The sequence below is a fragment of the Mesoplodon bidens genome (genome assembly GCF_964165515.1).
Source record: "Mesoplodon bidens genome assembly, chromosome: 9".
In the NCBI taxonomy this organism is placed as follows: domain Eukaryota; kingdom Metazoa; phylum Chordata; class Mammalia; order Artiodactyla; family Ziphiidae; genus Mesoplodon; species Mesoplodon bidens.
Window position 1 is genome coordinate 105,982,668 of NC_138166.1, and position 21,467 is coordinate 106,004,134.

Below are 21,467 nucleotides of genomic sequence, written 5' to 3' on the forward strand. Positions count from 1 at the left end.
GCGGTCACGGGGCCGAGGCACAGAGACTCCAAACCAAAGGGGCCTCGGGAGAAAGTGATGCTGACATCCAGTCGTCCCCTGGGCGGGACAGACGGCCTGCATCGGGGGCTCAGGCTCGAGCTGTCCCCCTCCCCCCGTCCCTGAATATTCCTCCTCTGGTGCCTGGACACTGCCGTCACCGCCCGATGCTCCCGGGCGGGGCTGTGCACCTGCTCTTCCTGAAGCCGGCCCTCCTCTGAACCCGCGACTCCTGTTGCTCTGAAGGTCCGCACCGTCAGTCCTCCCCTGACCACCTTCTGTAGTCTCTGAGCCTCTTTCATGCCGGGTCCGTGATGTGCTAGGAGCTGGGCTTGGCCATTGTTCGCAGGCTAGTGCACTTCACTGCAGGTGACGCCACGCGGCACAGAGGCGTCCTCTGGTGCCCATCAAGTCCGCCTGAGAGTGGATGGCGCCCATCGGGGCTGCGTGAGAGTGCAGTGCCCTTGGGCCAGCCTCCGGGAGCCGGGACCGGGCAGCTCTGTGGGCTTCTGCTCTCAGCGGCCTGCCCTGGGCTGTGGTCTGCAGACGCCGCCTGCAGAGAGCTGGGCTCTGGTTGAAGAGGCCTCTGGGGAGCTGCCCTCACCTGTTCCTGGGGACACACGCCCTCCCGGGGGAGACGGGTGAGCAGAAGCTAAAGATGTTGGGAGACAAGCCCTCAGAAGGGGAGACGGGTCTTCTGGGCCTGTTGAACCTTGCGGAGAACCGTCTTGCTCACTTACAGTGACCCTCGGTCTCTGATTACCTGCCTTCTAGAATTCCTTCCCCACCCTCCTACCGTTTTGGTCTAAATCCCTGTTTAATCCATTTTTCACACTTCCCTTTACTGCTTCAGGCTTCTCCTCCCAGCGCCCACCTTTCAGGACGGCTCAGCATCCTCTCCGAGAAGCCGACGGCAGCAGGTCCCCAGGGACACCTGGCCGCACACAGGCTACCTCCCCCCCCAAGGGATGCCCAAGCTGCGCCCCTCAACCGGGCAGGGGCGACACTCGTACTAGGGCAGGCCTGGGGGGCGGGGAGCGAGGGCCCCTTCTGACTGGGGGTGGCCTAGGCCCAAATCCACAGCCCGAGTCCACCTTCCTCTGCAGACAGTGGAATGATGACTGGACCGATCTCCGCTCCTGGACAGACGCGGGGAGAAGTGCTCCACAGAAGTCCCTGGAACGCTGTCTCCACACCTGGCCTTCCCCACGATGACTGGATTTCCTAGAACAGTCCAGATCTCCAGGTTTCTCTCCGGTTTTCCCTAGAGGTACACTGCTTTCTTTCCAGACTGTATGTGCCAAGGTTTCAGTTAGAAAATGCGCCTGCGTCTCTGGACCAGGGCCTGATGGAGAGAAAGCAGCCCATGCAAAGGCGAGGAGGTCCTAAGTGCACACTTGGGCTGGGAGGGCCGGGCCCAGAGCCGAGCAGCTGAGACGAATCCCACACCTACCGACAGGCACTCCTGAGCACCGCTGTCGCCACGGACAGCGGCCCTGTAAACAGAACTTAGATGTGAGATGCACCGGCCCCTCCACGACCTTCTCTGACCTTCAAGAGCCCAGTGAAGAGTACAAAGCTCCTTCCTTCCCACCTTGTGGTGAGGAGAGCTGGGCTCAGAGGAGGGAGGGCTCGGCCCAAGTTCCAGCCGATGTCACAAGGGTGGGAAGCACGGGCTTGAACGAACTTAAATATTGGGAGAGAAAGAAACTTAAAAAATGGAAAGTGTAGCAAAAGGGAAAGAGACTAGGAAGACCAGCACGGACGTGACGAAGAGCCGTGGTCCATGGAGCCGCTCTCAGCGACGGAGAAGCTGGCCCAGCCTCAGAGGACAGCGTGGTCCTCAGCACGAACACTGGGAGGGGCCTCCTGGGACCTCGGCAGGGTCCTGCGCCACACTGTCCCTGCAGCCCCGCCCAGCTTTCCTGCCTCCAGGCCCTGCTCCACAGGTCCACCCTTACTTGGGTCCACAGCCACAGCCACGAGGACACCGGGTCTGAGCTCATCCTCCTGCCTGGCGCGCCCCTCATGCACCCGGGGGGCCATCTTTGTGGGTCCCCCATGCCTTCTCCACCCACCGGCGGGCTTTGCGCCCCTCCCTGTGACCCTGCAGTGTTTGATGTCCACGCCGTGCCAACTGCCCCTTGTCACTCTGGGACGTGCTGCTCACTAGGGCTTCACGTGGGTTTATAGCAAATGAAACCATCAGCGGAGCACAGAAATGGTGCCGACTCTTCCTAAGTCTCCCTCCACGAGGAGGAAGGTGGAGGCGGGGCCATCAGATCCGGGGGCCGGGGAGGGGTCACAGCCTACCCCATGCCACTCCTCCACGTGTACAATGAGCCCTGCTTGCCCGGAGAGGCCACGCGGTGTGGACCAGTGGCCAGAGGTGGCTTTCGAAGCACCTCCGTGGGCATCGCTCGGCGGGAGGCTGTAGCTGGGGGCAGAGGGCAGGGACTCTCAGGGGGTCTTCCCGGGCCCAGGGCACCATCTGGGCTGCTCCTCTGGCTTCTGCAAGGTGGAAGGGTGCTCTGATTCTGACAGCGAGTGGGCAAGGCAGACTAGAACATTCCCCGTATTGAAGTCGATTAAAAGGATGCACCTCCCTTCGTCACCCCCCAAACTGTCCCCCACCTAGCAGCCGGTGAGGACCAGACCTCCCTCTCAGACACACTTTCTTCCCTTGGCTGTGACAGAACAAAATGGGAGGACCTGGGGAAAGTCGCCGGACACAGAGGAGGGAAGATAAGCCCCCCTGCTGCCCCCGCTTCCCAGACGTAACTGCCTGGCCGGCCTTGAGAAACACTTATTTGAGTAAAATCCAGATCTGCTGACACACCAGGAAAATGAAAACAGACCAGAATAAGTAACACAGGATCCAGAAGAAGCCGCAGAATCCAGGCCTCAGAAATCTTCGTATTAGATGCTCCTGTCTTTTATTTTCAAGTTATCTCACTGAGGGGTCTGTTATTTTTAATTAAGTCTGATCTAATTATCATTGTCTGATCAGGGAAGTGGCTGCTATATTAGGACGGCAACATGTTTTCTTTACATGTTTAGATATTTCTTTGGCAATCTTTCCAGACTTCAGCCTCCCCTAGAAGATCTGTTTCCAAATCTCAGGAGCTATTTTTGAGGAACGTGTTGCACAGAAACCAGAGAACGAGCATGGAGTCGCTGCTTTTGGAAACCACATGTTTGAAAATTTAAGATTTATGAGAAAAACATGCTACACATTCAGGTCTTCCAGAAACACGTTCAGGCCCAGAGTAGAAAGGTATCTGGAAGGTTTGACTGAGCTTGCAGAACAGCTTGTTGGCCCTGATACTGATCCCCTGACACTGAACACACAGACAAAAAGCAGGTCCTGGAAACGCTCGAGGTGGACAGGTCCCTTTGCTCTCATCACCCAAAAAGTGAGCGAGTTTTCCTTGGGTTCTCACAAGGATGCCTTGATGAGCATGGCGTGACTTAAAGTACAGAGGAGCCCAGGCCTGTCTGGGGGTCGTGGAGGCAGGAAGGCCCCGGGCCTCGTCTTCAGCAGCCGGGCTTCTACCTGACAATACAACCCCTTGCAAAACCAATCAGAATTGGGAAAGTTTCGAGTAAATTCTGCCTGTGGACGTTGGTACTGCCAGCTACTTCTGCAAAGGCAAAACCTGAAAGATTCCAGTTCTCAGGCTCGACTAGGTTATCACAGAAAGAAATGTTCTTTAATAGCATTTCAGGGCACCCTTCCATTTTTGAAGCTGGACAGATTTTGCTTATTGGAAATTTGCACACAAAAGTATTTTGACCTGAGAATTTAAACATAAAGCCAAGCCAAGGCACTGTAAGATGCACGGCTGACTGAAATGGGAAGGGCTATGGTAGACACTGGTGGTGGATCAAGTATACCCCAGGAACTCACTGTTTTCCACCTCAACTGGGAAAGGTTTCTGTGCCGACTGCTACACCAAGCAAGGGAGATTCACCTAGAAGGGCCCCTGAATCAAAGGCCAGGAGAACAGCCGACTTGGGACCTGCCCTCTCTTTGACAGCCCGGCGCTCCTCGCTCTCAGGGGCAAGGACAGGGGGCCTCTGGGCTCCCGGGTGCGTCAGCCCGAGTCGGGGTGAGGGGACGGTGGCCGTCGTTTCCCCAAGAGTCTGGAGCTAGCGGGCTGGGCCCCGGGCGGCTCTCTACAGGGTGCCCTCCCGACCGCTTCCTCTCCTCTGGGTCTGGTTCCAAAGGCCCCCAGATACCCAGGGAGCCTGTGGGCATTGGGAGACAAACCATCAAAAGAGGCCTCGCCAGCAATTCCGCAGGAGCCTGTGCCCTCACGTGGGGAAGGGGAGTGGCTGCTGCTCTGGGATGATCAAAGCCTCAGAGACACGGACTCAACATTCAAAGAGACTCGGGGAGAGAAAGGAGGGGACGCCTTCTAATCATCTAACTGCTTGTTTCTGCGCAGTTTTACCCAATCCCCGTGCACAGAAGTAGGACAGTGACGTGACAGAATGTGCTGGTAGCCTCGCCTCACAAGCCCGCCAGACGCCCTCGGGGAGCGCGTGTGTGTAAATACACACTCACGTGTGCGTACAACACACGTGTCACGTGACATGCCAATCGGGGGAAAACAGGAATAAAAGTAAAGAAATTGGCTTTTTAGATCAGGAAATACAGACTTAATCCAAATACATGATGTTGCTCTATGTGGAGGACAAAAATAACATTTACGAAAACAATGGGGGAAAGTTTGGCAGCAGAATTCCATTAAAACGTGACCTTTAAGGATGGATTTCAGTTCTTCTACAAGTTAACATACCCAAATCTTCCAAGTCTGAGCAAATTAATCTTTGATAGATTACCTTGTGAAATTGATATCCTGTTGCCTGTTAAAATATGAGTCTATTAAGAAAGATGTGATTTTCCAACAGGTAAAGCAAACGAAAATACACACTTACACGTGTAAACTAACTAAGAATCTTTAAAATGCTGACTCTGTCTATGAGATAGTTCTACTTTAAGGGAGAAGAGGAAAAAAGTGTTTAAACGTGTTTGCATTCGAAGCTAATAATGCAAACTACTCACTGTTTGGAAACAATTTATGAAAAGCTCACTGATGTTTCAGGAACCCTCCATGAGTCCGCTGGGACCTCAAACCCCAAACCACGGATTACGAGCCTGCAGGGGCACGGCACAGACCACCAGGGACCGCAGGGGATGGATACTGGAAGACGTAGACCAGAGCTTTATGAAGGGCCAACCACACGAGGGCCTTCCCACTAGAAGAATCTGGCAACACCACCACTGCTGTGCAGTTTAATTAGGACACGTGGCCTCTCTGGCTCTCTGGGAAGAAGGAATCACACGTCCAGTCCCTCCTCCAGACCACCAGCCCCTCCCCTCCCCTCCCCTCCCCTCTCCCCCAAGGCCTGTGCCCTGCCTCCTTCCTGCAAGAGAACACTCAGGCCTTTCGTTTAAAGGGTGACCTCATAGGCTAGTATCAGGAAAACCTATGACACTGCCACCTACGATTCCACCGTTCCAAGGCTACTCACTTACTTCTATACTTACACAATACTCTTTTTCTCCTTCAGAAACTTTATGAAATGAACTGAATATTTCCATCATGTCCCCATGAAATAAAACATAATATTAAATTGTTCAATTTTCCTTGTAACCCCGTGATGAGAATTACGCTGAGGTGATCCATAACCTCACCTGTATTGTAGAATTAGCAAAGTGCAGAAGTTCAATGATTTGAAAATGAAGCGTGGAAGCAACAAGATACTGTCCTAAAATTATTGTTTTGTGCTTGAAATACTTTAAAGAACTTTTCAGACAGGTTTTTAAACTTGAAGGGGGTCTCCATGGCAGTTATAGAAAAACCTAACAAAGTATGGATACATGAATGAATGAATACCTGCTTCGTTTACAAATGTACAATCTTCTACGCGTAATGACACTCTTACAAGTCCTTAATCCATGACTCAGCTAGATGGAGAGCTAAAAATCATGACATCCTTATCCCCATTTGCTGAGTGTGTTCTGCTAAAAAACAAGTCAAAACAACACGGCAGCCTGGTGCCAGCATGTTCTCACCGGTAAACGGTCCACTTTGAGGGGGCAAAGCTCCACATTTAATCAAAGTAGTTTCCACAAGGGTGTCCTGTAGTAATTTCAAAACTAAGCCCACCAGAAAATCTTCACAATAATTTCATTTCCAAGTTTTCCTAGATCCTATTTTTAAAGGAAAAGTTTTTTTCTGTGTTCTCCCCCCACCTTTTTTTTTTATTATTATTAATCTGGATTGAAGAAAAGCACACATTTCATTTATTGTCTGGATTACAGATTCTTATTAAACAAACCAGAGCTCATTATAAAATCAATATCAACTTAACCACCATGCCCCCAGGAGGAACCACATAAAGGTCACTCCAAGAAATTCAAACAATTTTCCTGCTGGAAGGGCATGATTTTAATTACAGATACTATTAATTAGAGATGTCACTGGGAAGCTTTTTTTTCTGTTAATTATCACAAACTCAGTCCTAAGTGTGCATTTGCAACCTGCACTTTTGTCAGAATTAGTCACTTCTGCATGCAAGTCCAACCTTTCCATTCTATCAATATTCTACATTCGAATTTCAAAGCATAACAAAGGATGCCGTGCTTTCTACAAACCTCCGCCCATACGATCTGCCATCTCTCACACACCTAACAGAACTAGTGCGATAATTTATTTATGTCCCGGCACAGGCTTGGCCCAGAAGACCCAAACGCCTACACTGGTCTTGCTCAATAGAATTTCTGGATAAATTCTTACTAGTTTGTGTGACATTTTTTTCCAAGCTTCTTCTTCAAATGTGCTTTTTCTTTTGCTTTGAAGCAAAGCTAGCCCCTGAAATGCCATCTCCCACACATTTGAAGTTGCTGTTTCTTTATAAGAAAAGATCGTACTGACCAGGCTTCTGACCCCCTCCAGAAAACCAGAGGTTTTCTTCATTCAACACCACCACCAAGAGTTTTGAAGTAGGGAAAATAGTACTTTCTGGTCTCTCTTAAGCAGAGCGATTTTATCAGTTCATCCCAGCACCTTACGTGAGACAGGGTCAGGGTGGCTCTCAGACAAGCTCCTGGGGTGGGGGGTGATCTAGAAAGAGCTTGAGCAGCCCCCCAGCAGTGCAACTGTGATGATAGAATGATAATATTTATAGACGCGACTGTAAAACAGGATGCATTATTTACACGACATATTCCATATCACAATCATGTAACTTCAGAAAACAAAGACTACTCCAATGGGAGAAAATCTTTTACAAAATGTATCGATTGAACTTCAGAAAACGTGATTAAGTAAATTACTTCCCAAATGGGAAAATATACTTGGAGTTGCATTATATTTTATGTTAGAAGAAACCAAATGCCCTGACTGGTATATATTCTGGGCTTGCATGAAGATGTATTTTCATTACAGAACATTATTAAATCTGGAGTGTGTGCTACGGAACTCCCAAACATTCTGTGAATTTTTTTTTTTATGTCCAATTTTGTCTGAACCTCCTCCCCTCAGTCTCATTGGTTCCAGCTTTTTCCCAGGTGTGTCTGGACTGTTTCTGCATCACCAGTGCATGGCTCCACCGCTGCTCTCCTGAAGACATCCTTGGTTTACTTTCCATCTATCAGCCTTAGATGCCACTTTATCCAAATAACAGCGAAGGTGGCAACAGATCAGGCCAGAGGATCTTTTCACATAAGACCCTGAGAAAGTCGATGATTTAAGAGACATCTTCATACATCTACACAACCAATTTATCTTGCAACTCTGGCATTTTTTATTAATAGTGGCCAAACTAAGGAAGATAACAGATAATACATAATTCATGTATTATACTTTTTTCACATTTCTAATTAGCAGCCCGCTTTCACAGCTAACATGAGACCATCCCAGAACAGCATAAGATTAATTTAGAGCAGGAAAACTAGGGTTTCAAGGTATTTACATGAATGCTAATGAGAAGTTTCAAATCGTCATCACACAAGAACCCAAACTATGAATAAATGAACAACTGCTGGGAATGGGGGAGGGGCCAAAAACGACTTAAACAATCCGTCCATTCCAGTGGTGAATGGAATTGAAACAGCACTTAGAAAAGTCTCTTTTTACCTGGTAGGCGTTGGTGGCATCGGGGTCCGGGTCGCCCCCAGGTCCCGAGAGCTTCTCCTTCAGCCTGTACTGAGGGCTGTGTCGTAGGCAGTAGATGACGCCGGACGCCAGCAGGACCGCCACGATGGCCACGATGGAGACCAGAGTGAGCACGATGAACTTGGTCGAGTCCTCTCGTTCTGCCTGGTGAGGCAGAAGCTTGGGTTTGCTTTTCTGCAGAATAGGAGAGGGAGCAGGTTACTACCCAGTGAATCATGAGTCCTGAAAACCATCCCTTCCAAACGCAACCTAAAACGTAAAGCTCTGGGCTGGCACTGAAACAACAACAGGAGGGCATCCAGAAAAGCAGCCCTCGGACCAGAAGCTAGAGTCATTTCAACACAGCGCACCACAGACGGCAATGTTTTCACAAGGAAAGTCATTAGAGGCATCACTTTTTTTTTTTTCTTAACGGCCGCCGTTTTTCAAACTTTACGATATAAAGTATTTGGCAGCTAATTCACTGCCTTAAGTAAAATAAAGCCTTCGTCCCTTCTAAAGAGGTACGAGGGGAGAGGATGCTTCACAAACTGTGGAGCTGGGGTGGGGGGATCGGAGGGGGATGCCTAGCTCCTGCTGTGGGTAAGAGTACCAGCAGAAGTCCAACCAGCGAGCCTGGTTCTGTGAAGCGTCACGCTAATATTCTTGGCTGTATTGCAGGGAGTTGCCATCCCGGAAGCCCCTCCGCTCGCCTTCCAAGGCACGTCCCCTCGACCCCTCGTACAGACCTCGGACCTGGGCCGCGTCTACACCCCGCACAGACCCCGCACTTCACACCTCGGCGCTTTTCCTTGAAAGGAGCCACGAGACAGGGGCGCACTATGGTCCAGGAGTTCACTTCTCGGCGGGTGAAAGGTAAGGGAGCCCAGGTCCGTCGGATTCTCCTGCTTCAGGGGGGCGGGGTGGGGGTGGGGGTGGGTAAGAACATCCTTTCGGTGCGTTGCACGAGTCTCCATGCGCGCAAAGTTGCACAGTGCTCGCCCTCATTAGCTTCATTATAAGGAATATCAGCAACAGTTAAAAACGCCAGGGGACGACAGAGACTCCGGCCAGCACACCCTTCCGCAATTACTCGGGGCATGAATAGAAAGGCACGCCCCCGCCCCCGTCCCGGTTGCTACAAGATGAGGACAATTAGCAAACTCCTTTCCACCACCTAATTTCGCGTGGTAACAAAATGGATTTTTCCCCATGAATGCCTGGCCGGCCTATTCATTATCTCTCTTCTATTAGTAATTTTCTGCTCCGTATTCAGCCTCCCAACTCTTCATTTCCTCCTGTCTCCGAGTGTACACAGGGCCTCTTATGTCAGGCCGGGCCATTTTTATCTTGTAATCATAAAGGCCACCAAAGCAATTATCGCCGGTCCTGACTGGAAAAGCTGGTCATTAATTAGCCTCCTTTTGCCTTCGGTGGCGCGGATTAGCTGGTGCCGGGACTGGGTTAATGGAAACGCGGGTGAAATGAGAAAAGACGCCGGATTTTCTTGCCTGGATGCGAGGCTCCGAGGAGGGCAGCAGGTCCGCCAGCGGCGGGAGGGACGGAGGCGCGAGGACGCTCGGGGGAGGCGCGGAGTGGGGGGGGGTCGGGGGAGGGAGCCGGGACGCCCGGGCGGTGGGGCGGTGGGGCGAGCGGGGCGCGGGGCCCTCGGCCTGGAGGGAGCGGCGGGCGGGAGACCCTCCCCATCCTCTCTCACCCCTCCCCATCCTCTCTCACCCCTCCCCATCCTCTCTCACCCCTCCCCTCGCCTCTCCCTCCCCGGCCCAGAAAGAAGTCACCCGGAGGGCTGCCGGCTGCCAGCCGCGCGGGCCCCGCTTCCCCCCGGCACCGTGTCCCCGCCCCGCGCGGCGACAGGCCGAACCGCAGAAATAAACCGGAGGGACCCGGCCGCGGTGCCGGAGACCCGGGCGGACCGGGAGGGGGCCCGACACCCCTGTGCCCGGCTCCTCGGCCCCCGCGCGGTGCCGCTGGTTCACGCCCGTTCCCCCATGGCCGGTTCAAGGGGAGCGCGCCCCTCTCCAAGCCCTCCGGCCCGGGACGCTCCCCTGAGAGGACGGCGAGGCTCCGGCCGCCCGGGTTCCCACCCCGCCGATGCGCCCCTCCCCCCACTAGCGGCCCTCCGCTCCCGGGAGAGGCCGGCTCCGAGCCTCCGCACATGAGCGGGGACAACAAAGGAGGGCGCGCGGCCCGCGGAGGGGGCGTCCCGCTAGCCCCCCGCTCGGCGCTCCCAGCCGTCACTGGATCCCCCACTCCGCCCCGGCGCAGGCGACCGGTGGCCCCCGCCCCCCCCCAACCAGGGGAGCCCGTCCAGGCGTCGGGGGGACCCCGCGCGCCCACGTGGCTGACCGCGCCCGGGTACGGGGACTTCCCGAACCCTCCTGCCCCGCGACGTGAAGCGCACACGCCCGCGGTGACCAGCCTGGCTCCGAGGGGACGCGCAGCGCCTTGGTGGGTGGCCACCACCTCAGTGCGTAGCCGACGGGGCGGTCGCCAGCGCGCGGAGGACTGAGGACCTCCGGAGGGTCCGGCCCAGGCGCGGGGTCTCGCTGGGTAAGGGGCACAAGCGTAGCCCGGTTGTCGCTCGGTTCCAGGTGGGAGGCCGTGAACGCGCAGGGGCCCCCTAAGGAGGCCGGCAGCGGCGACTGCACTTTACCCTGGCCCGGGTCTGGGGCGGCAGGAGAGACCCCGGCGGGGCGCTCCCCCGGGAGGGAGGCCGGGCAGCCTAAGCGTCGCCGCCCGGTCGGCTCGGTCCTTTTTGCCGGAAACCGACGGTCACCATGACCCGTACGCTGCGCTCGGCCGGGGAAGCGGAAAGGGGCCTGCTCGGCCTCCCCTCACGCAGAGCTTGGAGTTTACTCAGAGGTCAAAGAAAAATGTCAAGGAGGGTGACTGCCCGGGTCCCTCCTCCCTGGGGCCCCCGCTCTGTCTCCGGCCAGCTGCGCAGCCCCCGCTGGGTCCCAGGTGCTCCCGGGGAAGAGGACGGGACTCCACGCCCACTGAGTCCCACTTTCTACGGTCCCGTCCAGCTCCCCGCCGCCTTGGCCGGAGCTGCCCTGCAGGGAAGGGGTGGCAGTGGTCCTCCCAAAGCCAGGAGAGGGGTCTGGTGAGGCTGGGGAGGGCGAGCAGCGGGTCAAGGAGGGGCCTGGATAGGGGGGGGCGGTCAGGGAGGAGGGATCTGACCAGGAGAGGAAGGAAGCCCGTTGGGGACAGAGAGCGACGCGCCGGTTTGGACCACTGTGACGCTGAGGCCGCAGGATCTTAGGGCCCGGCTGGGAATCCTGCCTCGGTTGGAACCCGAAAAGTCGCTCTTCCTTGGGGCGCCCTCGATGACTTCAACGTCCTACCTAGTGCTGTCGGGAGGGTCAAGCGGGGAGGAAAAACTCTTGGCTGCAAGTCAGGGCTGAGGAATCCCGGAAGAAACAAAAATTCATACTTTTTTTTAAAATTAAAGAGCGTGAACTCCGTCCTCGGCACAGTGATTGAGTTTAAATAACTATGATTATTGTATATCCTTTCTTTATTGTAGAGTTAAAAAAAATCTTAAGGGACCCCTGCTAACCAGGAGATTTAAGAGAAAGCAATGGGTGCCTTTGCTTAAAAGTGGGTCTGACCCCCTGTCCTGCCCAGGAGTGACCTGGGTCCCTGCTCCCCCAGGCCGAGAGGCTGTAACTACAGGTGCTTTCCTGCAGTCTTGTCCTGGGGCTGAGCCCTGCCGAGAGCCCTCCACTAATTAGAGGCATCTTGTCAGTCTTGACTTGAAATTGAAAGAAAATAATGTTTAAATATTTATGACTTTGACATTTACAGTCAGGCCGCCTCCTTCTGTACAGTGGCAGCTTCCCCCCTGGAAAGTTTGGAGCAGGGGAGGGGTGAGGGGTGAGGGGGAAGGTGGAGGAAGCAGCAGTCCCAAGCAGCCTGGTCACACAGGGAGCACAGGGTGTCTGTGTACCCCAGGGTGCAGGCGACACATATACAAGCACTTAATACTAAGTTGCAGAAGCAGGAAAAGTATGATTTTTATAATAATCAGGAAGAGTAAGTCAACTTCATATCGAGAGTAAACTGAAGCACATTGCTTATTTCTTCCACTCAACCATCTCCACCTGCAGCTCCTTGAACTTAGAATATAAAATATTGCAAGAGCTGTGATTTGAAATATGCATATGTGACCACAGAGGCCATCAGTGGAATGGCTCTTAGCATCTGCAGACATTGTCCTGACCTATTTAAACGATTTTGATCTGTGCTTATAAGTGAAGGTGCATGGGGCTTCCTTTATCTTCTTTGCCATTTATGGCAAAATACCTTCAAAACTTTTTTTTAAAGCTGTCCACGTGGTAAGCCTAAAATAAAAGAAGAAAGAAGAAAAAAGAACATTGTATACCCACACTTGATTGCGAGGCAGCCGCACAAATATAAAACTTTATGGTAAAAGTATTTGTTGACGGGTAGAAAAATTTAGCATTTTTCCAAGGCTGTGCTATGCAACCAGTTAGCAAGAGTAATTCATTATCTAAATCACTGACTTCAATTTTAAAACACACTTGTACCCAAAAACTTATGGGCACAGGCATGCAGCAATTTCATTGATACTAAACTTCTAATATTGTTGCTGTTTTCATTTGCATCATGTCTCAAGAACTTGATTTGCAAACCCAGCTTTATCCCGTGTTCCTGTGCACTTTTATGTTACTATAATTGTAAAGATCTTTTTCTCTGTAAAATTTAGAAATTAATTTTAGAGACTACTAATGAATGGTTAAAAACAAGTCTGTCTTTGGTTTCCCAGATGAACCATCTTAGAATTATTTGGAAATTTCATGCTAAGTTTACTAAGATATATTTACTAAGATATAGTAACTATCACTTTAAAGCTGATCAAAATTTTAAACAGCTTTCAGGCCACAGGAATGACCAAACTTAAAAATATTGGGGGGGGGGTGTCTTAAAATATTTTTAAAGTATTTTTTTAAAGCTGTTAACTGAACTATTTTTAATTTGGAACTGGCCACAGAATTCTAATAAATGAGAGAAGTCAGGCGGAAATAATCATGTATTAATTCTCTGCATTACAAAATCTTTTCAGAAGCTATTATCAGAGCAAGAGGCATTGCGGTCTGAATTCAGGGTGGGAGGAATCCTTTGTGCAGCTGAAGGCTATTGTTCGTTTGTGCAGATGAAATTGTACTTGCAAATCTGCCATTCAAGTAGCCAAAAAAAAAAAAAAAAGCTTATATTGGCAAAAGAAAACAATCTCCAAGAAACAATTATTCTTAAATATAAACCTCAATGAAAATAAAGTGGGGATACGCTGTTTTAAAATCGTCTATTTGTGAGGTTTCGTTCAGGCATAGGCATAAAAGTAAATACACAAAAGATTATAAATTGTCTGTTTGCATCTTTAAGCACTCCTAGAAGATCAGTTTTGGGGAAATACTGTTTTCAGGTGTCAGGGAAGATTTACGATATTTATGTTTAAAGTGGGAAAAACACCCCCGTGTGAACTAATTTTTAGCAGAGCTTGATAAGCAGCAAATTGTCTCGGGGGAAACAGAGGGCGACCCTCCGAGAAGGGACCGACGTGGCCCGGCCAGGGAGAAAGCCGGCCCGGCCACCTCTCAGGCTCCGTCGGCAATGTTTATCGCATCCAAACTCAAACCCGACCAATAAGCTTGAAGCGCGGCCGGGGGCCCGCGCTGCAGAAGCGTACGGTCGGCCCGCGGCCTGCCCAGGCCCGGGCGCGCGCCCCCGGGGTCAGGCGTCCCCTGGGTCACCCGTGCTCTGGAAGTTTTCCCTCCGCAAGAAGCAAGCCCTTCTCAGCACTAGGGTTTCTGCTTCTCTCCTTCGCGGAGGCTTAGAAGCCGCCTCTGGGAGGCTCGCCTGGCGTCGCGGGTCAGGACCCTGCCGCGGCGCCGCTCCGAGCTCGGGTCCCAGGGGCGCACGGCCGTTTTCGGCCCCTCCCCCTCGACAGGCCCCGGCTTTCTCACTTCTCGTTCCCAGTCCCTCCCGCCTTTCTCCTCTACGCGATCCGCACCGAGGTGGGAAAGATCGGACGGCAGCGCCGGACACAAAGGGTCGAGGGTTCCTGGGAGCCGCGGTATTCACAGCGCGGAGGGGTCCCCAGGCGGCCCCAGCCCGCTTCCCGCGGGGACAGTGCGGGGGGCCCAGCCCCTCCCGCCACAAAGCGCGCCGGCCGCAGGGCAAGGATCAGTGTGCCCAACGACGCCCGCCCACCCCGGGCCCCGCGGAGCCGCACAGGCCCCCTGCCTCACCTCGCCGCCCGTCTCGGGAGCCAAGCGGGGTGTGCTTAGCTGCGTGCGGGCGGCCCCTCCGGGGCTGATAAAGAGACGGGAGCTTCCGTCTCCCTCCTGCACGCAAACCTTCACCGCCTCGCACTTTCGTTTGCATTCATCCAGAGAAGGCCGGTTTGCCGAAGACCACTGGGCCCCGAAGCGCCCTTGACCCCAGGCGGGGAGGCTCCCCGGTGCCGACCAGGGGCCGCTGTCTGCGGACTTAGCGGGGCCACTGGACCCCAGAGCAGGAGGACGCGGGGGCAGGGCCCGGGGGCCGGGCCGGGGAGCTGGGCGGTTGACGGGGGCACCGTGCCCGCTGCGGCCGATGGCTCCTGGCCACCCTCCGGCTGTGCGTTTGGGGGTGCAGTAGGCATTGGTGACTGTGACAGACACCCCCAGCCGTCCAGCGTGGAGCGACCTCTGAGCACTGATGACACAAAAGGGCGGGAGTCCGTCTCCGGCTCCACAAGGTCTCTTCTGCTGAGGTTTCAGCCCCTAGTTCGGGGGTCTGCCCGACCGCCCCGACCGAGGCTTCCCTAAAGCCCCGAGGCAAGTCCCACTTCAGAACCACACAGGCAGTCAATAAACAAAGTCCCTCCTTCAAACAGCTCCGCGTCAGAAGTTTCTCTGGCAAGCGCGCGGCCGCCCCACCGGGGAGGGCGCCGAGACAGCGCAGGTTCCTTTTGGGGGAGGGGAGGTGGCCGCTCGGAGGCGTTCTCCACCGGACCGGGGAGATCAGAGAACCCTGCGCTCCCACACACGGCCCCACCTGCCCCTGGCACTCTCCTCCCTGGGTGCCCATCCAGCGTCCTCTAACTGGGACGCCTCGACAGCACAGAGGCGCGCTCCGGCCCCGATAAGAAGGGCGAAGAGCGCCCCAAAACGGGCTGCGAGGAAAATGCTCCCACGTTGGTTCCCTTCCACGCCGGCTGCTCATCCTGTCCTTCATCTTTTCCCACAACCCACCCCATCTTAGACCCCCGCCCCGCCCCCGCCCTCGCCCTCTTGCTGGTCCGAACCGCCCGGAGTGGCTGGCGATGCGGAGTCCGAGAGGCAGTGGCCCCAGCCCAGCCCCGGCGGTCTCCGCGGGGAGCTCTGGGGTGGGACTGCCACCGATCGGGTCACCACAGAATGTCCACCCCTGACCCACTTGGGGGATGACCTCAGACGCAGACCTCCCCAGCCAAACAGAGCACTTGACAGGCAGCCTGCTGCGAGTCAGTTAGCCCCCGGACTGGGCTCTCCGACGCCCAGGTCGCCCATCTGAGCCCCTCACCCCACCCCCGCCCCCGCCCCCCGCCCCGCGCGCACCCTCCACCCTTACCAGGCTCCGGTTCCTCGCCGCGCCACCTACATGCCTTGGCGATGCCCTCGGTGGGTCTCTCCCGCTCCCTCCGGCCCCCAACCCGGCCCCTGTCCCTTCTACGGCCCCACCAGTGCCCACGCCCCGGCCCCGCGCCCCTGGTTACCTGCAGCGGGGCGGGCGCCGGGCGCCCAAGCCGGAGGAGAGAAGGACGTGTGCCCGGCCGAACGGCCTCGGGGCGCGGCGGCCGCGGGCAGCGGCGGCGCCATCACCGCCGTCAGCCTTTTTCCCTGGGCCGGAGCCACAGACAAGCGGGGCCATCCTGCTTCTGACCACAAACTTCTCCGGCAGCCGGCGGAGACAAAGGTGCCGCGCGCCGCAGCTCCACGGGCCGTGGCGGCGGCCGCACCAGCTCGGAGCCCGCAGCTCTGCTCCGCCGCTCGGCCGGGCTCTGTGCGTTCCGCCGGGGCCCGGCCCCAGGGCAAGGCGCTCGGGTCAGGGCGCGGAGAGGGTGGGCGCGGGGCCGGGCGCGGGACGGTCCCCGCAGGGCCACCGGCCGCGCGCGCAGCTCCATCCTGCGCGGCCGCCGCGCCCCGCCTTATATCCGGCCCGGCGCGCACCCGGCCGGCGGCGGCGCGGCTCGCGGCCCAGCCACCGGTTGCTATAGCGATGTCCCCCCCCACCCCACACACACAGGTTGCTGACAGCAATTGGCTAAGGGGCCGCGGCTCTCCAAACACCCTCTCCCGCCCGAGACTATGAATGGACATCGGCTTTGTCAGTCATTTGTACAGCGCGGCAGCCCGGGCCTTCGCCTTTTCTTTCTTTTCAGCCTTTCTCCCTTTCATCGTTTGAGTCGCACTTCAGACTGGGCAAGTTCAGGGTAGCACCCGGGGGAGAGGGGACACGGCAAGAAATGTCAACCTGCACGGCCCTGCTGTGACCTCTGCTATGGGAGGGGTGACGTCGAAACTCTTTGCAAGTGAAAAACTCAGGACACATCCTTCTTCCGAGTTAGTTTTGACACTTTTGCCCCGGGGGCCTTTTGCTCCCTTTCCAAATTCAAGCTGGCCAATGACGCCGGGCAAATCAGCGAGTAAATGCCCCCGCCCCCCGCCCTTTATAGGAATCCCGCTCGAGTGTTTAGGTCTCGAAGGCGCCTACAAAGCGCCTTGCCGGACGCAGGAACTACTGAGAACTTTGCCGCCATTTGGTCCAGGCGAAATGCGGGCCGCCAGCCCGAAAGGTCGGGAGGAGACGGCGGGGAAAGGAAGGAATCGAGCTGCGTCCTCGCTTGCCCAGGTCAAGGCCCGGCCTGGCCCGCTGCCCCGCAGGAGGAGCGGAGCGGGGTCGCAGGCCGCGCGCTCAGCTAGCCGCTCGCTCCTCCCGAAGCTCCCCGACCCCGGGCGCGGGCCCAGGGCGCGACTCTGAGTCGGGCCGGCGGCGCCCGAGGCCAAGCAGGGGCCTGGGGGGCGACCAGACCGGCTGGGCCTGGTGAGCGGCCGCCGCGGCCACTCCCCCGCCCCTTTCCCCCCACTCTCCCCGCTCCCCGCTCTGGACCCCTGGTCTCAGCCACAGGTCGGGGCACCCCCGGTGCGCGGCGCCCCCCGCCGAGCAGCCTAGCGCGAGAGCTGAAACCCAACATCTGTGCGTACAATGCGCTCTCGAGGCCCACAGCTGCAGGCACAAGGGGAAGAAAGAAAGGAGCGGGGTGGGGGGGGGAGATCTTGTCACATGCAGATGACAGTCAGTGGAGGGCTCTTTAGTTTCTCCTTTTCTGGAAACCCGGGCGCCCTCCTCCCCGTCCCCCTCTCCCACCGCCTCGCCATTGTTCCCGCGCTCGGGACAGCTGGAGGCGGCGGCCCCTCCTCGCCCGACGCCCCTTCTGCCCACACCCGGCGGCCCCGGGGCCCAGGAGAGCCGCGGCCCCCGCCCCCAGCCCGGTCGGCCCCGCGGGCGAGCTCGCACCGCTTCCCCCCTCCCTTCCCCCGGGCGCTGCCCCCAGACCTGCCCCGCGCCGAGGGTCCCCGCCGTCGCGCTTCCCTCTCGGAAACAGAAGTGCCTAACCGCCCGGCCCGCCCTCCCCGGGCCAGGGCCCCGGGCACGAGTGCCTGCGAAGTGCTTGCCTCTGTCTAAAGTGTCCGAAGGACTCGCTTCCTCTGACCGAAGGCCTAAGCTGAGATCTACTTGCATTTGCTATTTCTAGGGGCCGGGAGTCGAGCGCTTCCGAGAACCCGGGCTCGGTAGGCCTGAGCGGCCCGAGCTCGCGGGGGCTGGAGGCCTGCTGGCCGCTTCGCCGGGCCTCGAGAAGCTCGAGGGGAAACTCAGTTCCGGGGCGGCCAAAGGGGCACCGCGGCTCCACTCCAGCGACCCACCACGGCGCACACCGCCCGCGGACAGCCGGCAGGCCAGGAGCGGGGGGGAGCCACCCCTGCTCGCGCATCCCCACGCCGGGTCAGGGCCTACAGACTCCCTGTCCTCTGCCCACCCGCCGGGTCTCCCGGGAGCCGCCCGATCGCTCCAGTCCCCGGAGCCCACGACCCGAGCCACCTGGGGACCAAGACCCGACTGGTTGTCCCTCCCTGCTGCCCTCCGGGGGGCCCGGGTCGGCCCGGTAACTCCTGGAAAGAGGAGGGGGAAGGGGAGGAGGCGGGAGGGGCCCCGGAGAGCCCCGGCCGGGGAAGGGGGTAGGACTGCGGACAGAGGGGCCGGCAGGGATGGGAGGTCTGCGGGAGGGGACCTGCCGCCCTCAGCCTGGCTGGGAACCGGCCTCTCCATAGCAACCGCCTGTGCGCGCGCGCGCTCGTTTGTGTGCGGGGGAGTGGGCTCCCGGGCCTCCTCAGCTCGCGTGGGGGGATCTCAGGACGCTGGGGGTCGGGGACAGGGACGTCCTCTCCGGGACAGGAGGGCCGGCCTTTTCTGAGGTGCTGGGGACTCCGGGCGGTCAGGGGACGCCGCGCCAGGCACAGGGCGTGCAGGGGGGACGGGGGCGGGCAGGGGGGACGTGCCCAGGCCCCGCGCTCGGCCGTGTGGGCACCTGGGCGCCCGGCCCTCTCTGTCGGCCTGCCTGCCTTGCTAACAGGGCTCTGGGACTTGGCGGGTGTGAGCGCGGTCGGTGCATCTTCACGGAGACCCAGCTAGGTGCCTCCCGGGGCGCGGCGCGCGGGCGGCCGCTGCGGCCGCGCCTCTCTCCCCGGCTGGCCAGGGGTCCGCCAGGCGCACCTGGGGTTGGCGCGAGGGCAGCGGGGCTCGCGGGGCCGGGGACCGCGCCGCCTCGGGGAGCGCCCGGCCTGCTCACCCGCGCTGGAGGGCAACCTGCGCGAGCTCCCAATCCGCGGTGAGGCGCCGAGAGGCTCCGGGAGCCCGCGAGGGGCCCGGCCTCGGCGGCACCTCCTCGCCCGCCGGCCGCCCGCTGCACGCCCGTCACTTTCCTTGCCCTCGATCGCCAGGAGCCACAACCGGCTGTGAGGACCCTACTCGGATGGCCAGGGGAGCGGCCCGAGGGGAGGCCCGGTCCGGTTCCTCAGTCACCAAGGTGGCGCGGACCCCACGCGGCCACCCTGGCTCTATGACAGACAGCGCGAGGAGGACCCCGGCCGCGTCGTCCAGGGCCCCTGGGGGCGGTCAGAGGGTCGGCGACCCCAGAGAGGGCGTGCAGCTCGAAGTCAGATACTGTCCTGCTTTCCATACAAACACGATATGACATGTTAAATAAGTACATAATAAGCAAATAGATTCATTTTATTTAGCTAGTTTTTCAGTTGTCCCAAAGGGTTTCACTCCCAACCTCAAAGCAGCACATTCCCGATTTAATCGGAATTTAATGCCCTGTCTTTCTTGTGCGTTCAGGAAGGGTGGGTGGCACGATGGTGGCACAGTTCAAGTTTGCCTGTGGTCACTTTTTAAACAGTTAGAAGGGCCTTAAACTCTTAATGCAGGTTTTTATGAGCAGAAAAGTCTGTTTTCTCACGCACGCCTTGGTGCACACCACATAGTGTATTCTTCACGGGGTAGGGACTTGTCAGGTCCTCCCACCCCCTCCTCCCCACCCTCCCGGGACGCAGCGTCTGAGTTCGGAACCCTCACTCTCAGCTTAAAGATGAACGGCTTGCCCAGGAAATTCATTAAAAGAATGTATTTGTATCTTAGGTTCTCATCCTTCTAGTCTGTTTCAGAATCTGATAAATTAATCCACCAGATTTTCATTCTATTTCCCTTTATTTAAAAATTCTTTCTTACATCCAGGGCAGGAAAAATGTATCTATCTTTTAATTCTTAAAAATACTTTAGTAGGAAAGTGTTTTGACAATAATGTAAGACTAGGTTTGGCTAATATCTTGGAGAATGAGTGGTGCTGTTAGGATTTTTTTTTTGTCAGGAGAGCTTAGACTTCATTTAATAATAAATTTCAATTTACAATTTCAATGACATTTTCAGAGAAAACTTTTAAACATGATGCAAAATGTTTTTGAGAGGCATGTTGATTGAAATCGTTTATATATGATGCGTATATTATTCATATAGAAATTAGGATTGTTTAGCTGATGAATAGGAAGTATACGTAAAGTTCACCAAGACCTACAAAATATCTAAACAATTTAAATAGTTTAAAATGATATGTTGATCTTGCTAAGACTTCTTTTAAAGTGCAGTTCACATTTGTTATGTGTAAAACCTAATGTTCTGTGTTAAAAATCTCATTTTCAACTTAGGGAGCACCAAACTGTTACAGATCACACATTTAACTGATTAGAATAAATTTCCAATGAACTAAATTATCAGAGAAAATGTATTTTAAAACAAAATAGAGAAAGACTGTCATGGGAAACATGATTATTATAAAGCAAAACAACACCTAGGCCAAGAATTTCCAATATTATGGTAAGATAGAAAGTGGCAAAAAGACCTTCTGGGAGACTTGCTTGATTTCAGAAGATCTGAATCAATTTTATTTAAAAAATATAATGGTACATGAATTATATTTAAAATACTTTTGATTTGTAAATCCATTTATAAAAATGATTTTAAATTATAAAAATGAAATTTGGTCCTTTTAATATTGTAGCTATATGCATACTGTATTTTCATACCATTATAATGTTAAAGAAAATAACATTTTACATCAATGAATGAATTTTGAAAAGCAAGATGTTTTATTGGTCAACCTCCTAGTGAAATAGCAACTGTCACTGAGATAATTTTCTAAAAAGGATGCTTGCACAGGTCAGTATAGATGACTCAACTGAACTGCATGAGCTGTGAAGAGCCATATTTTCAAGGACAATATTTGGAAGAGTTTTAGACACAAACGACAAGTCCTTCGTCATGGAGACAGAAGCCAAATCCATTGCAACAAGAGGGGCTGCATTTGAGTAGATTCCTCACCAGTCTCCCTTGCATATTGGAAGCAGGACAATCAAATTCACCAACTGGGGTGATACTTTAGCAACTTTAACATATTGCTATAAAATCTTTAAAATTGAGAGGAATGGAGAAATAATAAAATTACTGGTTCAAATATTTTACTTTATTTCAAGAAAAAGGTGAATTCTTTCTTCAAAACAGAAAGAAAATCACCAACGTAATTCAGTTTTTATTACTCTCATCTTGGCTTATATTCAGATTGATCTAGAATTTTCAAAATACAAAAATAGGAACTCTATT

The 21,467-nt window shown here is 55.2% G+C and overlaps 1 protein-coding gene across 1 annotated transcript in view; it reads right to left on the reverse strand.

Moving 5' to 3' along the window:
- The window catches only part of PTPRN2 (protein tyrosine phosphatase receptor type N2), a gene marked incomplete at its 5' end in the record, with an annotated part of 714,831 nt that overhangs the window by 102,455 nt on the left and 590,909 nt on the right, over positions 1–21,467 (reverse strand). The window contains one exon of the mRNA XM_081243640.1: positions 8,169–8,381. Within this exon, the coding sequence (XP_081099766.1) occupies positions 8,169–8,381 (213 nt within the window). The remainder of the gene's footprint in view (positions 1–8,168; positions 8,382–21,467) is intronic.